This window comes from Halichondria panicea, chromosome 10, assembly GCF_963675165.1.
Source record: "Halichondria panicea chromosome 10, odHalPani1.1, whole genome shotgun sequence".
Classification (NCBI taxonomy): Eukaryota; Metazoa; Porifera; class Demospongiae; order Suberitida; family Halichondriidae; genus Halichondria; species Halichondria panicea.
The window spans coordinates 4,851,207-4,870,713 of record NC_087386.1 but is presented as its reverse complement, the minus strand read 5'-3'; the positions used below and the strand labels follow the sequence as shown (position 1 = coordinate 4,870,713).

The 19,507-nt window shown below is 39.3% G+C and overlaps 3 protein-coding genes across 5 annotated transcripts in view; 1 reads left to right on the top strand and 2 right to left on the bottom strand.

Moving 5' to 3' along the window:
• Positions 1–19,507, top strand: part of LOC135343079 (intermembrane lipid transfer protein VPS13C-like) — a 142,039-nt gene that overhangs the window by 111,636 nt on the left and 10,896 nt on the right. For 2 of the 3 annotated variants that reach the window (XM_064540028.1, XM_064540030.1), the window contains 25 exons: positions 7,026–7,195; positions 7,388–7,487; positions 7,860–8,087; positions 8,521–8,763; positions 8,964–9,032; positions 9,242–9,367; positions 9,716–9,802; positions 9,930–9,989; positions 10,204–10,472; positions 10,739–10,880; positions 11,653–11,827; positions 12,077–12,212; positions 12,394–12,609; positions 12,761–12,908; positions 13,124–13,273; positions 13,496–13,577; positions 13,647–13,716; positions 14,179–14,281; positions 14,422–14,487; positions 14,539–14,595; positions 14,867–15,015; positions 15,503–15,584; positions 15,764–15,877; positions 16,924–16,999; positions 17,214–17,350. In XM_064540028.1, the coding sequence (XP_064396098.1) occupies positions 7,026–7,195; positions 7,388–7,487; positions 7,860–8,087; positions 8,521–8,763; positions 8,964–9,032; positions 9,242–9,367; positions 9,716–9,802; positions 9,930–9,989; positions 10,204–10,472; positions 10,739–10,880; positions 11,653–11,827; positions 12,077–12,212; positions 12,394–12,609; positions 12,761–12,908; positions 13,124–13,273; positions 13,496–13,577; positions 13,647–13,716; positions 14,179–14,281; positions 14,422–14,487; positions 14,539–14,595; positions 14,867–15,015; positions 15,503–15,584; positions 15,764–15,877; positions 16,924–16,999; positions 17,214–17,350 (3,255 nt within the window). The remainder of the gene's footprint in view (positions 1–7,025; positions 7,196–7,387; positions 7,488–7,859; positions 8,088–8,520; positions 8,764–8,963; positions 9,033–9,241; positions 9,368–9,715; positions 9,803–9,929; positions 9,990–10,203; positions 10,473–10,738; positions 10,881–11,652; positions 11,828–12,076; positions 12,213–12,393; positions 12,610–12,760; positions 12,909–13,123; positions 13,274–13,495; positions 13,578–13,646; positions 13,717–14,178; positions 14,282–14,421; positions 14,488–14,538; positions 14,596–14,866; positions 15,016–15,502; positions 15,585–15,763; positions 15,878–16,923; positions 17,000–17,213; positions 17,351–19,507) is intronic. The other variant, XM_064540029.1, reaches the window with a different exon arrangement.
• LOC135343085 (uncharacterized) lies at positions 1,244–3,275 on the bottom strand. Its single transcript, XM_064540037.1, has one exon. The coding sequence runs from the start codon at positions 3,222–3,224 to the stop codon at positions 1,431–1,433; it is 1,794 nt and encodes a 597-aa protein (XP_064396107.1). The 5' UTR covers positions 3,225–3,275; the 3' UTR covers positions 1,244–1,430.
• On the bottom strand, positions 17,422–18,726 carry LOC135343095 (uncharacterized). Its single transcript, XM_064540047.1, has one exon. It carries the CDS (start codon positions 18,638–18,640, stop codon positions 17,486–17,488), a length of 1,155 nt encoding a protein of 384 aa, XP_064396117.1. The 5' UTR covers positions 18,641–18,726; the 3' UTR covers positions 17,422–17,485.

The following is a 19,507-nucleotide window of genomic DNA, read 5'->3' as shown; positions in this document are numbered from 1 at the left end:
TAATGTCAAATCGCTATAAGTGCTGCTAACATTAGATCAAACATGTACAGAGCACTTAGCACATTACCAACAAGGAAATATGTGGTTAGACGATAGTGAGTCCGCAATACTATACATCTCCTCGTGTGCTCCTGTTCTGACACACAAATACGTGGAACCTAGCTGTATAGACTCTACTTGCATACATAATTATAATTATTCAGATTCTACTATCCCGTATCTATAAAGTCTGTTTGCATTTATCTATGCATGTGGAGTGTCATTTATACAACCAGTTGCAGCCAGTTGCAGCTTGTACGCAAGTACTCTCACATATAGTGCAACCATACTGTGTGATGTCATAATTATTACAAACAAGTAAAAGGAGGTAGCAAAATGGTCTCCACAGGACGACTACTATAGCCTGAAGTTTCTAGCATGTATAGCTTGATCAAGATGTATGAGACAACAGTCAACAGTATAGTGGGTAAATAGCCATGCACTGCATAATGGAACTGATAAAATTTATATCTGGCAAAAGTATATAGCTATATGCAGTGGATTTTTGATAATCGGGTGATTTAAGGTCATGCACCTCAACAACAGCCTTTTTAATTTAACACAGATTTGCAAGATTATACTGTACATGCAAAACTCTCCCTGAAATATATTAGTTCCACCTCGCTATATATATACTAATATATAGTTACTCGACAGCACCAAACCAGATTTTTTAATGCATATTACGGTGGTTTGGCAAATCATTTTCCTGGACACAGAACCACTAAATTAACAAGCCATTGGATTCGAGGCAGGGGTCATGAATTAGCCGCTGCTACTTTCTAAATTGCAGCCACTTCGCTAATGCGACCTGTGATTAACGAGAGTCCACTGTAATCTAGTGACGTTGTGACAGTATTTGGCATACGGCTCTTTCCCGCTTTCTTGTTTTCGGTGCCCCCCGGCCAATCAGACCTGATGTAGTGTTTTACCATTACAGTGTAAATAGTATGCTCTCATCCATATTGCTACAAAATATAGAACAAAATACAGAGTTTTGTCATTGAAAATAGGTTTTAACAGTAATTGGTAAGACATTTGCTAGATCTATATATAAAACCATTGCTTACTTGTATTCATTGACAACGATTGATCTTAGACATGCATATGCAGAACTGTGTAAGGATTCCCATTTATCTTTACCATGTGCTTTGTTTCGAAACAGTGTCAAGTCAACTTTGGCCTAATTTTTAGCTACATGTATGATTTCAGCAAAACATGAAGCACAAACACATGACTGTATATATAGCCTCGCTAAATCTGACCGTACATGCGTGCATGCATACTCATTACAATTAACTATATATACCATCCATATGATGTTGTTGTTCTACAATCAGCCCAAGTTTTTATTCTTGCATACAAGTATAATTCTGTTCTTATCCTTTACATCATGTGTTAATGCTAGGATTGTGAAGGCTGTATCTGTCTGGATTATCTACTCTGTCTGGTAGATCTTCCTCTAAGCCGTTGACAGTGTTCATGTAGCCTTGCCTCCACGCTCTGATTCGACTGATGAGCGTGGTCATTTTTCTCATTCTTGACAGCATCCAGTAGACAGTAAGGCCGGTCATGTAGATGAGTGGGATGATTGCCACGACAACTCGAAGTACATTGCTTATTTTAAGAAAAAGGTTTGATTTTAAACTTGGGAAGTTGGCGGCGTCTCCAATAGTATAGACAGCTGCCAAGAAAGCCCAAAAAATGATATCAATTTTAGCGTATAGTGATAAATGTTTCTTGTATGGTTGAATAGTTGCTGTAAGTACAATGAGGATTACAATTAGTAGTCCTAAAAATGAATTAGCATTGCTGTCCAGTAACATAGCATAAGTTAGAGTCAGTGAAATGCGACCTATCAAAGGCACCGCTACAAACCAGCGGTAGTCTCGTGTTCCATTTGTTCCGTTCTTATAGCAACCTTGGAAAGAGTCCATCAGTACATGGATTATTCGATTCTTGATTTTGCAGCAATTCAAAACATGTTGGCAACACTTTAGTTGATAGAAAACAAGAAAACCTGTTGCTATGATCAGTAACCCAGAGCAGGTCATTGCTAGGACAGCATATGGAATATGTTCACTCCCGAAGTACTCGATGGTAGCATCATTGTACAGCACCCAAGTAATGTTGTCGTTTGTGATGCTGTAAGCTCTTACTGGAATTAGTAGGTCAGCTGATACACAAAAGAACTTGGTATAAGAGAGCACAAAGAAGGTTGCAAATGCATCAATTACTGTAGTCTTACTGTCCCAGTTTTTTCGAACAAGTAAAAAGAGGTAGCGAAATGGTATCCACAAGATGACTACTAGTCTGAAGTTTCTATCATGTAGCTTGATCAAGATGTAAGACACAACTGTTAACAGTAGTGGGTAGATAGCCACTGCATAGTCCAGAGCTAAGACTGTGAGTGTGGACACATCAAGACAAATATGTAGATCAAGAAATCGAAAAAAGTCCAAGTTCCATATTCCGTACATCAGTCCAATTATTTGAATTGGGACCTTTGACTCAGAGTGATTTTGACTGTAAATTGTAACATTTCGAGAAAATGTAGGTGTGGATATTATCTGGCTGAAAATAACGTAGCCATGTAGTTGAGAAGAAGTTGCATTGATCTTGAAAAATACGATCACAAAGTAAAACACTGTAAGTGGACCAAAAGCCACAAGAATATATTTCCAGATATTTCTGTTCCCCTCAGGGCATTTCACACATCTCACGTCAAAAGAGTAAGCCAGTGGAGAGTGTCCAGGTAGACACCTCCCACACAGTCTTCCTGTTCTGTTCCACCTCTCCTCACACATGAACTGGTTTAGTTGGGATACATCTTTTGGCAATGAAAGGTAGTCACTTTTGTGATGATTATTCTCACAGTTTTCAATGCAATTCCCTTGAACCAACTGATTGGTAACATTGTCCAACGTCACACAGTGGCAACGGGTAACAGACAGCTGCAGTGTATCTTTGTCACATCTAAGGGTTTTATCATGATTCATTAACTCGAAGTCCTTGCATATGCACTTCGTATTATTGCATTCGGTCCATGGCAGGCAATCAGCGTCTGCTTTACAACTACATGTGCTACCTTGTGCTTCAGGACATTGACAATGTATGGAACTGGCATACAAGAATAGGATTGCTAATACAATACTAACTTTGCTTTTGATTGTCTTTGAACTCATGATTTCAATAATTCTAGTGCGTACACACTACATATCTAGAATGATGTTTACTGTGTGTTATGACAGTACAGCGGCGTGTTTAGGCATATTTGGATAAATTCACATCAACGGAAAAACAACACATCAAAAGTATAATCACTGCATGCCCACTTGCATGTGTGGTGAAATTCAACACATTAATTTTAAGTATACTTACCTAGCTCCCACTTGTGTCCGTCCCACTGCATGGTGTAACATGAACCTTACACAAACACCTTTGATACATTAAGTAACATTTTTTCAATAATTGTAAGTAGAAAATGAACAACTGTTGCTCATGTGGTCATTAATTGCTGTCATGCACTATAGTTCATACAATGTACATATAGATATGTACACTGTGAAACCATCATGAGCATGTATGAATTCAGTGCAGTTATTGCTTGCATAGCCTAGAAAAAATTGGTATATAAAAATTGGTATATGTGCAAGTTGCTATATAGGATTGATTGAGACGCACTAAAAATTGAAGCGGGAGAGGAGCCACATGTCAATCCCTCACAATGTCACATTGTGTACACAGTCCAAAGCAAATGATACTCATAACACACATGCATGACATGCACTCATTGTATATATAATCGTATGATGTGCTATATAAATGATTAGTGCATGCACTGGAACTTGTAGAGCAATTATTAATCCCGTATCAGTAATTGCACGTCGTCAAGCGAGTAATTACACAGGGGCTTGTTTTCGAAAATGGCTGCAGCTGAAAATGTTATTAAAACTACCGAAAACTGCATTTTAAACGAGAAATCAATACAATAAGAGATTAATAGCACTCATATAACACAAGCAATGGCAAGGTAAATAGCACTCGGCAAATTAGCTATTGCTTGTTACTCGTGCTATTAATCCCATGCCTATTGCACACTACACAGTTAGAGTCAACAATGAGTATGAATTTTGTTTGAATTTATCTGACAATGTACACCTCGAGGCAATGGAGGAATAGACCAAGTCTCCCACACAGAACTAGGGAGGGGGTGTGGTGTGTGTGTGTGGGTGGTGTATAGGGGTTGATGAAACGTATACTAAGTAGACCGTGTTATGGCATTATCATAATCTGACGTTGTGTTGGATTGACATAATTATGGCTCTTTCCCGCTTTGGTATTTTGGTCCTTACCCCAGCAAATTCTGATGAACACTAAAGCACTGCAAATGTTTTTCCAGTGTTTATAGTAAAGTTTTTCTATGAATGTTCTTTCAGGCACACAGTTATTTTGTAGCTGTGAGGCAGTGCCAATCTTCGCCCACTATACTAGCAAGCTGTTCAATACAACAAATGACTTCTGTTTTCACCGTGCATGGTATTCTTACTAGGCACAAATATTTTTGCTAAATCATACTGTATACATAAATTATAATACTCACTACAGCTTTTTGCCTTAACTACTGTATGTCATTGTTCTACAATCAGCCCATTGGCAAGTCTTTATTCTTGCATACTAGTTTGTTTTTATCAAAGTGTATACTTTCTCTGTTAATACTCTAAGCTTGCAGTATTATGAAGTATGTATCTGTCTGGATTTTCTATTCTGTCTGGTAGATCTTCCTCTAAGCCATTGTCAGTGTTCATGTAGCCTTGCCTCCACGCTCTGATACGACTGATGAGTGTGTTCATTTTTCTCATTCTTGACAGCATCCAGTAGACAGTTAGGCAGGTCATGTATATTAGTGGAATGATTGCCGCAACAACTCGGAGTACATTGCTTACTCTAAGGAAAACGGTTGATTTTAAACTTGGAAAGTCTGTGGCATTTCCCATACTATAAACAGCTGCCAAAAAAGCCCAAAAAATAATGTCAATTTTAGCGTACTTTGATAAGTGAGTCTTGTATGGTTGAATAGTTGCTGTAAGTACAATGAGGATTACAGTTATGAGTACTGCATATGAATTAGCATTCCCGTCCAGTGTCATAGCATAGATTAGAGTCAGTGAAATGATACCAACCAAAGGCATCGCTGCAAACCAGCGGTAGTCTCGTGTTCCATCTGTTCCGTTTTTATAGCAACCCTGAAAAGAGTCCATCAGTACATGGATTATTCTACCCTCGATTTTGCAGCAGTTCAAAGCATTTTTGTAACACTTCAGTTGATAGAAAAGAAGAAAAGTTGTTGCTATGATCAGTAACCCAGAGCAGGTAATTGCTAGGACAGCATATGGAATATGTTCACTCCCGAAGTACTCGATGGTAGCATCATTGTACAGCACCCAAGTACTGTTGTTGTTTGTGATGCTGTAAGCTCTTACTGGAATTAGTAGGTCAGCTGATACACAAAAGAACTTGGTATAGGAGAGCACAAAAAAAGTTGCATAAGCATCAATTACTGTAGTCTTACTGTCCCAGTTTTTTCGAACAAGTGAAATCAGGTAGCGAAATGGTCTCCACAAGATAACTACTAGTCTAAAGTTTCTAGCGTGTAGCTCGATCAATATGTACGAGATAACAGTCAACAGTAGTGGGTAGATAGCCACTGCATAGTCCAGAGCTAAGACTGTGAGTATGGAAACATCAAGACAAATGTCTAAATCAAGAATTCGGAAAAAATCCAAATTCCAAATTCCGTACATCAGTCCAACTATTTGAATTGGAACCTTCGATTCAGAGTGATTTTGACTGTAGATTTTAACAACTCGTGTAAATGCAGGTGTGGATATTATCTGGCTGAAAATAACGTAGCCATGGAGATGAGAAGAAGTTACATTAATCTTGAAGAATACAATCGCAAAATAAAATATTGTAAGTGGACCAAAAGCCACAAGAATGTACTTCCAGATATTTCTGTTCTCTTCTGGGCACTTCACACATCTCACGTCGAAAGAGTAAGCCAATGGAGAGTGTCCAGGTAGACACTTCCCACACAGTCTTCCTGTTCTGTTCCATCTCTTCTCACACATGAACTGGTTCAGTTGGGAAACATTTTTTGGCAATGAAAGGTAGTCACTTTTGTAATAATTATTCTCACAGTTTTCAATGCAATTCCCTTGAATCAATTGATTGGTCACATTGTCCAACGTCACACAGTGACAACGGATAACAGACAGCTGCAGTGTATCTTTGTCACATCTAATGTTATTCATTAGCTCGAAGTCCTTGCAAATGCACTTCGTATTATTGCATTCGGTCCATGGCAGACAATCAGTGTCTGCTTTACAACTATGTAGTTGAGTGCTAGCTTGTGTTTCAGGACATTGACAATGTATGGAACTGGCATACAACAGTAGGACTGCTATTACAATAATAACTTTGCTTTGGAACGTCTTTGAACTCATGATTTCGATCAGTCTCTATATTCTACACTATGCATATAATTATTATTGTGTTTTATTACAGTTGACAGTATGCTCGTGCATATCTGAACACATTAGTGGGAAATGCAGTAATTGCTCTAATGTAATAATCACCGCCCACATACCTGTGTCTATACTGATAACATTAACCTTGCACAAGCACCCTTTGAAGCATGTACTTCATTTTTGCTAGAAATACTATTGTGATCATTGCTGTCACTAGTATGTACATGTATATGCACTGTGGAATCATCATGTACATCTTTAGACAACTGATGTAACATTAACCTTGCACAAACACCCTTTGAAGCATGTACTTCATTTTTGCTAATTAGAACTAGAAATGCTATTGTGGTCATTGTTGTCACTAGTGCGTACATGTATATGCACTGTACGTGGAATCATCATGTACATCTTTAGACCAATCTCATTACTAACAAGATATGAATTCACTCTATATAGGTTGTTAACAACTTGTCTGAAGAAGTGCAAGTGTTTTGGCGAAAGGACTCATCTGAGCCGCTCCCCCCAACTCCCCTCACAACCCTACCTGGAGGCTCCACCCACTCACTTCCGCTGGAGACCACTGGATCACCAGATGGAGGATTCCATCTGAATCCAGTATCTTCAGGGTAAGTCACTGACAATGTTTGTATTGTACTGCCAACTTCACAACTTCATGTTTTGTTGCTAATAATGCTATATACGATGTATCTTTTGTCGATATGTTGTCTTTTGTATTACAATGATTGTTTCCTGAGTGCAACATTTTGTGAAATTTAAACGTGATTCACATGCATGTATTTTCTGCTTTTCCCACGCAGTACTGTGCCTAGCAAGCATTCAATATCGTGGGTCAACAAAGAGAAGTCTTTTGACCTAGGGTGCTACTCAAGCAGTAGGGGCTACCCTTTCTTCATGCATGTGAGTAATTTATTGATATGTAATTCGTATGAGCGTCACTATAATCATATATACAGTGGAGCCTCAAACACTTTTGGGCCCTATATGTAATTAAAGCCAGTTTTCAGTCGTTAATTTCTTTGTGCTTCTATTGAAACAGGTCTTGGTTTAGTGTAGTGTTACTCAAGGTGTCCACATGTATATTGGGATTCCATTATACTATATTACTAGCAGGTAAATCTGGCAAAGAATAAATTTGGCGAATCATGTGATGGTCACCAAATTTATAATAGCCAATTTTTATTTAGCTCTATAGGCATTTTTTCAACTATCATAATGCTAAAATTAGATGTGTTTATTAGGTATTAAAATATACGCTTATTTTTCTTCCAGGTGGTCATCGATGAAGAACGCTACTCGAGGCAGCCATCCATTAACATTGCATCGAGGGCTCACCATGCCTTTGTCCTAAACTACCCTCTTGTTCTTCAAAACCTTCTCCCCCTCTCAGTCACAGTGACTGAGAAGACTGACTCTACCGTTAGCAAGGAGTTGCCTCCTGGGAGCAAAACTAACTACAGTCACGTAGCTCTGTCAGAAGAACCTAGATTCCATACTAAGGTACAGTAAAGTCAGATTTTAAAATAGGCAGAAATTTTATCATATTGCACAGTTCATATACGAAATTGGTTCCCCAGCTCAGTGCATTTGGTTTCCTAACTATAGCTCAATACATTCTGCTGCCTGTTCTGATAATGATATATAGCCTACATTGATTGCTTTGGATGCATTCATGTGGTTTGACCAGCAAACCTACATGCAGGTATTTTGCGAATCGCTTTGCAGATCCGCTCCGTACATGTATATACTCCACCCCACGTGTTTGGGATCTTTCATTCCAATTTCTGCATTTCCTGTGCTCGATTGATTGACTGTAATTCTGACCACCTGTGTACTAGACCAATGTATATATTGTTTCCATGGAGCCATTAGTACGTATAACATTATGCGTAACGATTGTAAACATGTGACTGATGTATCTCTACACTCTCAGATTGACTACAATGGCCGAATTTGGAGCGGAGAGGTTTGCCTAGACGAGGAGAGCGACGAGTACACACAACTCACCCTCAAACCAGAGTACAGCGTAGACAAGGGGGGCGAAAAGGACAAAAATGAAGAAGAAACCAGTTGTCTTAAGCTGATGATCCACGTCCAGGAGATGGGCTCATGGCAACTAACACTTTACTGTCCCTACTGGATAGTGAACAAGACTGGTTTAATGCTGGAGTATGCGGTGAGGGAGGGAAAGACTGCTGTGTGCGTGTATTGGCAAATGCCCATGCAAGTAAAAGCATTTTGTTTTATGCTTACTTTTTCATGTTGTATTGTATGTACGATAAGAGAGGGAATTTGAATAATGTGGGGGTGTACGTGTCAGACATGTTATGAAGTATCGGCTTACTGCATGTTAGTGAGTGTATATAATACATGCAGGGGAAGAGCACTGATGTTGTGACTGTACACCATCCTCAACTGCCCATGGCACTCTTCCCATATAAGGAGGTACTGTTTCCTTACATCATGCAAATTTTGTTGTAATATCTGTACACACATCAACAAGGTCAACACTATACACCACGATAACTTCTTGAGAAATACATGCTTATACACATAAATACAATTTACAGTTCATCAGCATAATTACCGTGCACCTATAAACACCTAATTTATGCCCTTCACTCTAATATGTGTTGCTATATGTATTTTCCCAGGTGAAAGTGAGAGTGAGAGGGTCATCTCTACAGAATTCTGATTGGTCGAAAGCCTTCTCCCTAGACGCTGCCGGTAGTGAGGGCGTCTTCCGGTGTTTAGATAAAAAGAGCAAACAGGAATATCAGGTATCTTAACTATTATTGTGAATGTGTCCAGGTGTGTATATTACTGACAATGTATGCATGCAGTGGAATATCAAATATTTGGTTTGCTATTCACTCGAGGAATGTATGATTGTCTCTTTATTAGTACACAATCTTTATCATGTACACACAACTTATCGTTTTGATTTGGGCCAGAATACTCAAATTTTCGGACTAAAAGGTTTCCTGCTGTATAATTATGCAAATGATGAGATTGATTCAGCTTGCATTTACACATGGACCAGTGTTAAATCCCGATTAAAAGTGTCATTATATAATTATGTGATTTGACCGACTGGTGTATGTGAAGAATAAATTAATGTCGTATAGATGGGGACAACCGTGACTACCTCGAGTGTGGGTCTCTCTAAAGTGATCACCATTTCTCCTCTCTTCATGACCTTCAACCAAACGAGGGTGAGAGCAAACCATAACTTTGTTGTACGTATACATTGTATGTTATAATAATATGTAGCTCATTTATATTTACAGCACATAATTATCCATGCATCTACTAGCCATGTCTTCAAATTATTTTTCGTAGGATGAAATTAGTTTCAAAGTTGGTGAAGACCTACAGATCTACACAGTCAAGTCTAAACAGGTTCGTTATAATATACAATCGACAAATAAGGTACATGCTTGAATTGTAGCCCTCTCAAATTAAACACCTATATATAATATTCAGCAAGTGGAGTCCTATAGTGTATACGATATATACGTAAGTATCTCGTTTTATAGCATGAAGTTAAAGATGAAAGTTGACTACAAAACCTACGCAGCATCCATGCACAATCATTTTTTTGATTTCCTTGCAGCTGCTTGTATTCTGGCCAAAAAGCAATTCAGAGCAAATGTCTCTCTCTGTGAATGATCAGAAAATGAGCAATCCTAGCAAGGCGTTCAAATTCACTGAGAATTCCTCAAGGCTGATTCAGACAAATGATCTGATACCAGCTGTGGTTACCGAGATACAAGTGACTGGGTCGGCCAATGTCGTGACATTCAGTCCGTATTATGAGGGGGTGGTCCCCGTTAAGATTGTTAACAGTATGGCGTATGATATGGAGTTCAAGCAAACAGCGGAGTAAGTTATTTTAGTGTTAAAAATGTATTTCTTTTGGTACATGTATGTTTAGCCATTAGATTACCGGTGTTGCTCTATTTTCTCTATATAGAAGATTAATTTCTCTTATTTGAGAAATTAAATGGCATACAGATCGAGGGCTTCAAATACATGCAAATTTGACGATTTTGTGCATGTAGTTTTGTATGCTAAATTGCGCTATCTTTTAGAATTCCTCTTACAATTTAAGCAACCCTCTGATCTACACTAAAACAATTTGCATGCAGGCACATCAAAGGTACCCAAACGATACCAGCTGGTCAGAGTGTATTCTACTCCTGGAGGGCCCCTTTGGTTCAGAAGAAGGCGATCAGCTGGCGCATCGTGTACCCTGCCCAGAGGCTCAAAATGAAGAGCATCCTTACCAAGGTAAGTTTTGTTAAGCATACTATCCTTTTTGTTTACTGATATGAGAAAGCATGCGCCATTATGTAACGAATAGCATATGCTACCCATGCATGTAGAAGCTAGAGGTCAAGTCTTGCATGATAAAAGCCTGGCCGGGAACTGTGGAACACTTATTCTTGTATGGGCTTCTTGTATGGGCAGGAGCCAAATGTGAGGTTATAATTATGGACCAAGTTACTATTATTGTTACTATTATAAACGGGTACTAATTTTAGCGGATTTTGTAATTAACGCTAAATTAAGTATGCGCTAATAATAAAACGCATATGAATCTCATTTTAGTTTTAACTCTTAATGAAAATGTACTTTTGTGCAAGCTAGCCCTGTTTTCATCTGTATCTGAATCCAAACTTTAATTCCATTCAACCTTTAAACTCATATACTTGTACATCTTTTAACAAATATTGTGTCAATGAATTTTCTACAAAAATCCGCCGAAATTAGTACCCTAAAAACAGAGAAAATCTGAAAACGCTAAAACTGTTCTCCTCAAGCTAGTGGAGACCCTGGAGCTGGTCATCGTGGGGGCAGTACAGTCTATAATAGTAACATTAAGTGCTATAGCGGCTTATAATTAACGCGTTTGATCTAGTGAATATCATTGTACTTAGCGGTTTGACATAATTTCTATGGCAATGTTTGTACAAAGCAGGACGAATTGATTTATACGCTCCATGCATTCCCTCATTTACTCCTGGTATGGGTCTGTGCTAATTACATACTATTTACACAGGACGATGGTGGGAAATTCAAGATTCCCAGTAAGCTCCTTCCCCACTCTGAGTCGACGACAAGCTTGTACTCGTTGTCTGGTGACACCCAAGGCTCTGTAAGTGACTGGGAAGATAGCGTTGACTTTCCGGAGTGGGAGGAGCTCAGTGCCGATGACGAAGATGGCAATCTTTCTGGTGGGCGTACAAATAGTACATGTGCTTCGTTATTTGAGTGTCTTCATTGACTGGTTACAGGTTATATTGGTAACTATACTGCTTTAGCAAACCTGAACAACTGGTACTGAAAAAATTTCTTGCCCCTATATATACATGTGCTAGAAGAAAAAAAAAGTATTACCTGTATAGGTGTATATATACCCCGCCCATTTTATTGAGCCTCGCCAAAAGCACCAATTAAATGGGAGTCTTCCTTACTGCTTGCAGGCATAGAGGAGGATGACGAAGGAGAGGATGAGGAGGGTAAGGATCTCACTGACTTCTCTGTGAAACATGGTCTCGGGGTGATTGGACGTGGATTTACAAGCACCAAAAAAAAACTATTCCAAAGACGATCCAAAAGGTGAGACTCAACTCACAGCTAGGTAAGCCCGCCTCCTTTTGGTGGTTAGACTCTGAGGATAGTCATAATTATTATATACATACGTACATGCATAGTTTAATTGGTTTCTTGTATATCCACTGAATCGCCTGTAATTATACTGCATCACAATCAGGCACTCTAATGTTGCGCTCCTTTGCAGTAGGGGTAAAACTGTCGGTTACTGGGTCTCTTTCCTTGACGGCCTACAAAGAGTAATTCTGTTCACGACATCGCACGAGGTTTGGAGTCATGTGATGGGTGGGCAAAAGACGGAACGAGCCAGTACTGAGCTGTTCAGTCTATCTCTTAGAGAGGTCGGTCTCTCTCTAGTGAATGATGAGAGAGGATTGGAGGTTGCTTACATTGGAATACGTCCGTGAGTCCTTCGTATCTTGCTGTGTTTGCTAATTGTATGAGATTTCGTGGCAATTATGTACATCTGTATATGAATGAGTGTTTGGAGCTGATAATTTATAGTCGAAAGAATACACATAATTATGTGAAATGTTACGTCACTATTGATTTAGGTCCAAACCAATCTGGGAGATATTGAAGAGGTGGAACCGCTGGAAACCAGTGTCCAATCATCTCAGAAAACATCTGGAGAAAATCATTGAAAAACCAAAGGAAGAAATAGAGGGGAAGGTCATTCCAGTTCCTGAGAGCAACTATAAGGTTAACCTCGTGATATTAGTGATAATCACATAAATTATTAGTGATGGTTACATTTCAAAGTTTGCTGTAATGCAACCCTCGTAAAAGCTCTGAACCATTTCTATATAGTGCATGATTCAGAATCTGTGTTTATTTTCAGTCAACGAGAGGTATTTTGACTCCATTATTATTTCGTTTATTTATAGCCCCTATATTTTACCCAATAATTTATGTAGATTGACTTTTCTGCTGAGTCGTCGTGGATGCTTGTTGAGAAAAACGGCACAAGAATTCATGTGAGGAGGAGCCACTTTGAAGGAGTTTTTGTGCAAGTAACTCTCTCTGAGCATTTGACGTCCATTGAAACCAAGATTAATGAAATTCAGGTACAGCTGTGTTAGCGTTTCTGGTTGTCTTAACCACTTGATATAGTCATTTATATAGCGTGAAATTTGCCTAGTTTACAACATAATAATACAGCCAGGTTGCTGTCCCAAAGCATGTGCTCTAACACCTGTGTTGACAAGCCACCTCAACTTATTACAGCCAATTTTGGTCTACCACTATAAACAAGTTTCGTGTAGACGACTAAACCGTTAATTTTTCAGATTGATAATCACCTCCTTTTCACAAGCAATCCGATAATTCTCTTTGCGTACCCCACTCCTCCCACTATTGCCTCTAAATACGGTGAGTATATGTTATAGCGGCGCATTACCACATTGATCTATCTTTCATATTGTCTATATACATTTCAAGAGCCCAAGCCTTTCATTGAGAGCAGCATGATACTCAGAAACAGTGCACAGTCAAACGTCAAGCAAGTGCAGTAAGTTATTGAATTTTCATTCCAGTCAGTTTATAATACAGGTATGTGTGAACAAACTTAATTAACAGCTTTCTGTAGATAGGATTGTACCATTGCATGCTAGCTAGGATTATTGGTACATTACAAGTGATGGCAGTTCTAACTATACTGACCAGGGCTGCATTGAGGGGGGAGGGGGGTATTTTGCCCCCCCCTGGGAACAGTTTCGACCCCCCTAGGCTAGGATCTGGCAGATTCCTTAACAGACATTCGTACTGCTATAATTATGATGACTTTGCCCCCTCTACATTTTTTATTTGCCTAATTCACCCCCCTGATCCAAAATCCTGGATGCAGCCCTGCTGACTATAGTCTAGCTAGTCTCATTTCTAAACTGGACTGTTGTTCGTTGTATTATGCGTTCTATGACGTTATATGATAAGCACAATAGTACATGTGTGAGTCCCCATTCCATGCACCCAGGCTGTTTCAGGTTCTGATTCAGGAGATTGGACTGAACGTAGACATGAACTTCATCTTGGCCATTGCTGACCTTTTAGCCAACCTACCATCAGGAGTAACGGAGGTGATTCGGTGCTATAATTATACCATTTCCCTCTATAATGATAACAATGCAATGACCATGCATAGCATCATTGGTACTTCGACCTCTTGAGTCTGCATGCATGGATTGAATTTCATTGTGTGCATGTGTTCATCATACAGATTGAAGGCATTGAAAGAGACCTATCAATCTCAAAGTTTCCACTAGAGAAATCGAAAGTTGAACAGGTAAATGAAATGGTATATTTCACGCATGTATAAGACTGTGTGTGTATGTAGGTCAGTGCGGCTGCCACAAGAAACTACTTCAAGTTTCTTCATCTTTCTCCACTTGCCGTGAGTTTGTCAGACATACCACTAAACAATTAGCAATCCCCTATCTAGATGGTATATATAGTCCTCTGCATCGCAAAACTTCATTACTTTAGTAAATCTGTGGCTTCACTATTGTATGACTTCCTATTTGCTAGCTCATGTACCTTTATAATCTATGTACGCTTTTGAGGGCAGTAGCAATGCATGTAGCACTGCATGCATGTCGTAGGAGAAAGATATGACCTTTTCTGATATTCTTTATGCATGATTATCTCTCATGCACCTAACTCAGATCCACCTAAGCTTTTACCTGGATCGAGATGCATCCTACAAACCAGATGAGCATAAAGACAGCTCCTCCAACTCTGTATTCGGGGCAGTGCTCAATGCATTCACTCAGTTTGCTTTTCTAGTGGGACGAACAAAGGACGCTGAATTACGGTAAGAAAGGATATTAATACATTTTGCCTATAGATTAAATACCGTATAGCGGGTGTATTTCATTTTCGCAGAAATGCCTTTAGAAAGGTTTTCGCGGATTTAATTTTCATGGAATAGCGCGTTTTGCAGCATGCATATATGCGGTTATTAAGTTTGTGGTTATAAATGTTCGCAGTACATGCATGCCTAATCCGCGAAAACCACAAACATTTATACCCTCGAAATATACCCACTATATATACGGTACATAGTGCATGTCTGTGTGTTATGATAGGTGAATTGCTTCGATTGTACTTATACATGTAGCTCATTCAAAATTGAATGTGTATACTTGATAAACTATATTTCGGCTCATTTTTTCTATAATATTATACCTTCGTTCAATCCGTTAATGTGCCAGCTCTATACGTAAGTACTATACATAAACATATCTCTAGTGCATGGTGTGTGGACCACTTATTGACAGCCAAATGAATTCCATTTGCAGACTGGGATATTTTGAGCTAGATGAGGTTGCACTAACTCAAACTGGCCTTCTTAGTAGGATCCAGAAACACTACACACAGCAGGTAAGTCGATCACTCTAATTATTTGCAAATTCTATAAATTAATAACAGGATTATATTAGCAAATTACGTGTTTGTTATACTTGTTATAGGCACATGCACGTGTACCTACATGCATGCAGTATAACACGTATACTGCACGTTGTTATTTCAATTTTTGTCTCGTTTGTTTCTTGCCTTAGGCTGTGCTACAGCTGTACAGTGTGGTGTTGGGGCTGGAGGTGCTGGGAAATCCAGTCGGCTTTGTTAAAGGACTCAAGGACGGTACAATCAATCTCTTCTATCATCCAATCCAGGTACTCAGAATATGAACCTAGTTGTGCAACTTACGGATAATAGCGCTTTGAGCAATTTATGCGGTATAATTATAGTGTTACTGTATTCATTTACAATTTATGTGAGATACTAAACAAGAATTGACGCGGACACACATTAGTTTTATAATCATAAACAACAACAGCTGGGTATCTTTTACAGATGCTCACGAGCTTCCTATAGGTACCAAGTGTTGTACATTCGATATCCTTGCTGCTATTGCAAGCTCTTCTTGGCAAAAATGTATCTAAACCACACCCATGAACCCATGGAGGCTTAGCCATCTTGTTTGGAGAGCAGCTTCCGTGATTTTACCGTCACTTTGGAGTCTTAGTAGCGCCAAGCATGGCTCCTTTCTGTTTGCTTACTTCTCGGTAAATAGAAAAACACCTTGAAATCTGTGAATGCCTTAATTGGGCTGTATGTTATTATGCTTCGAGGCATAGCCGCACGAGGGATACGGTAAAGCTTACTGTCTGCATGTGTGTCTGTTACAGCTGTAACTGCTCAACGGTTGCAATGCGACGAAAACTAATGGCTTCTATAGGCTTCTAGCCACGTTCTCTTGGATTTTGATTTGTGGATTAGCGAACTAAAGCTTCTTTCTCGAGTAATGGCTAATTTTACCACAGTGAAGGCTGTTGCAGTCTTTTCAAAATCTTTCATAGCATCATCTGTTCGCACAAACTTTCTATTCAACTTATGAGTTAGTCTAATACTTTTTGAGCAAAAGCAAAACATGGCGAGAGGCATTAGCACAGCGCAGCTTGCAACACTCGTTATTTTATGTATTCTACAGCTGTTGACCAATGGTCAATTAGTGGTGACGTAAGTGTGGTGGAAGAATTCCCTTGGGGCCGTGTACACAATACAGTATATCCTGTAGCTAGGATTCCCATGTATACATAATGTAGTACATCCTGTAGCTAGGATTCCCGTAAGCATGTCTAGACCTGTCTAGATTGCTGGAATGCGATATATACGAATTGCATTCAGTTGTGAGTATGATGCTTACACATGCGCACAGGGTGCTGTCCTGGGCCCAGGAGAGTTCTTTGAAGGTCTTGCTCTAGGTGGACGTGAATTCTTTAGTAGCACTATTGGTAAGGATGGCTAACACTCAATGACATAAAAAAAAACCTTTTCTTTTTCCAATGATTATATTGACCTTTTAGGCTGAGCACAAATATTCTGGAAAGAGTTTGTAGCTATGTATATAGCTGTCTAAGATGCATATATGTACATCTATACATGTTACTGGCGGACCTCAATTCATAATAATTACGCTCAACCAATTTTTAACTTTCAAATACCTAGGTGGCCTAAGTGGTGCCCTGGGGAAGGTGTCTGGAGCCATTGGAGACATTGCGGCCAAAATGACAGGGGACGATGAGTTCCAGGAGGACAGGAGACGGTCGGACACTTGGGGACAGAGCTTAGAAGGAGCCGCTAAGGTTGGTCAGGTGTAGTATATGTACACATACATGTACGTGTGCAAAACGTTTTCGCATATAAATCAACAAGGTTTAAAAATTTTCACATTATCTACAATAATGCTCTCATAATAGTTAGCCTAATTAGGTAATTAATCAAGTTAATAAAGCATTGTTGTCTGTGTTACTACATGTACTATATCCTGTGTCCTTGTCCTTGTCCGTTTTGAGCACGAGTGGATTGTTCTCAACATCTGTAAATCCACCTGTGTACGGGACACTGAAATAAGTATCACTAGGAAATGAAACACGCTCTGATGGTTTTATTGTGGCATCAATTGTCAGTATGTTTGTCCTTGCTTTTGATGAGCTGCCTCTTTCTAGGCATCCACAAAGAGTTGTGTTCATTTTTGTTTTTTTGCATCCACAAATTGCTCTGGTGTAAAAGCTGAACAGAAAACCAAAGATAAAAATTGTGTGACTAATTGGTATTGCGATTGCCCATGTGATCCACAATATGAAATGTTGTCTTGACCCTGTTATTCCAGTGTTCAAACGAATAGCCAATGGAATGCTTATCACCACAACATAAGCAATTAAGAAACCAGTCAAAGATAGGGTCCGTCTTATCAATCGTTTAGCATCCGGGTAAGCGTATGCCACTCTGCAATAGACTATTGAAATTGTAAGGGTCACAAAAATAGCAACTAGCCCCACTCCTTCGTACGCTCCGTAAGCAAAAACTAACTGATCTACCAGGCCCACATTAGTACAATTGTCGTCCAGTGCTCTCATCCAACAAGATGCGCCTGACAGTCCATAGTTGTCATGTAGGAATGGTATCCATAGATAAGTAAGTGGGAATAGCAGAATAAACAAAACGTAGGTGCACTCGATAATTTTCTTTGCTTTGTATGACTTAGTTAGTCTTGCAAACAGCTCTCTTCGAACTTGGGCGTACACAAGATACAGTAAGTATAGCATTATGCCCAAAGCAAAGTTGAACATGACCACACCAGACCACTGTATAATAAAACCGTATGCTGTGCATAATTCGTCTTGCCCTGGATACTGAAATTGATGCTCGAAACTAACAGCAATTAATGCCTCTTGTAGAATTGTAGCCAGGACAAGGTAGATGAACAGTCTTTGAAGCACTGTGTAGAAAGCCTTTCTGATGAGTGTGTAGATTAGGATAGAGAAAACTGAGAGAGTGCACACGGCTCCAGCCAGGCTTCTAGCTGTGTTGATAGTCTTCAGCTGAGTGACGTTCAGATCAGTACAGTTCAGTAGAAACTGTGATCCATCCATGACTGTAGATCTATATACATGTAGTACTTGCAGTGGCTAACTACAATCAAGGCTTTGGCTTAGCCACCCCTTATATGTGTAGTCTCACATGGTGTTGGTTTGTGGTAGTGACCACATGTGGGTGTATGTGTCATTTGTGCATTGCAATGCGACGAATACTATAAGAGCTTCCATATAGGTTATAAGAGCTTCCATATAAGTTCTTGCCACGTTTTCTTGGATTTGATTCGTGGACTTGCAAACTAGTCTAAAGCTGTCTCTTCAGAATCGTGCGTAGCATTTCTGTTTGTACAAAACTTATAATATAGTTATGGGTTCCAACCTTTTTAATAGCTACAAGGAAAATAAAAGCTGCAAAGTGGTGTGGCCTGCCCTCGGAGGACGGGTTTCAAGCCTATCAAGCATTCGTTCTGCTGCATTGCGTACTACTATGAATATTGTTAATAATGGCCCCGAGGAGTTCAGCTTGTTGCTGAGAAGCCACTTGAAGAAAGGAAGCCAACAATGTAGTACTTTACGATCTGATTGGTGCTGCAACGCATTACGTAAAGACTCTGCAATCTATATTTCTGACCCCCATCCATTGCAGAAATACTTAGATGGCACAATGATTTTCTGCGGCAGAACGAATGCTTGATAGGCTATTGTGAACTTTAACCTCTCCACAGATCCATTTATTTATATTTTTCATTGACACTAAACTTTTATCATCATAGATATCTATAAGCCTTCAAGATTGTCTCAGACTTCTGTTTCCCAGCTCCTCTTCCATAACACTCCAATTCTGTTTGAGCAAAAACATGCTAAGAAGCATTAGTTACAAACTAGCCCTTCCAAACCCAACAAGAACATACATTTACACCTGCT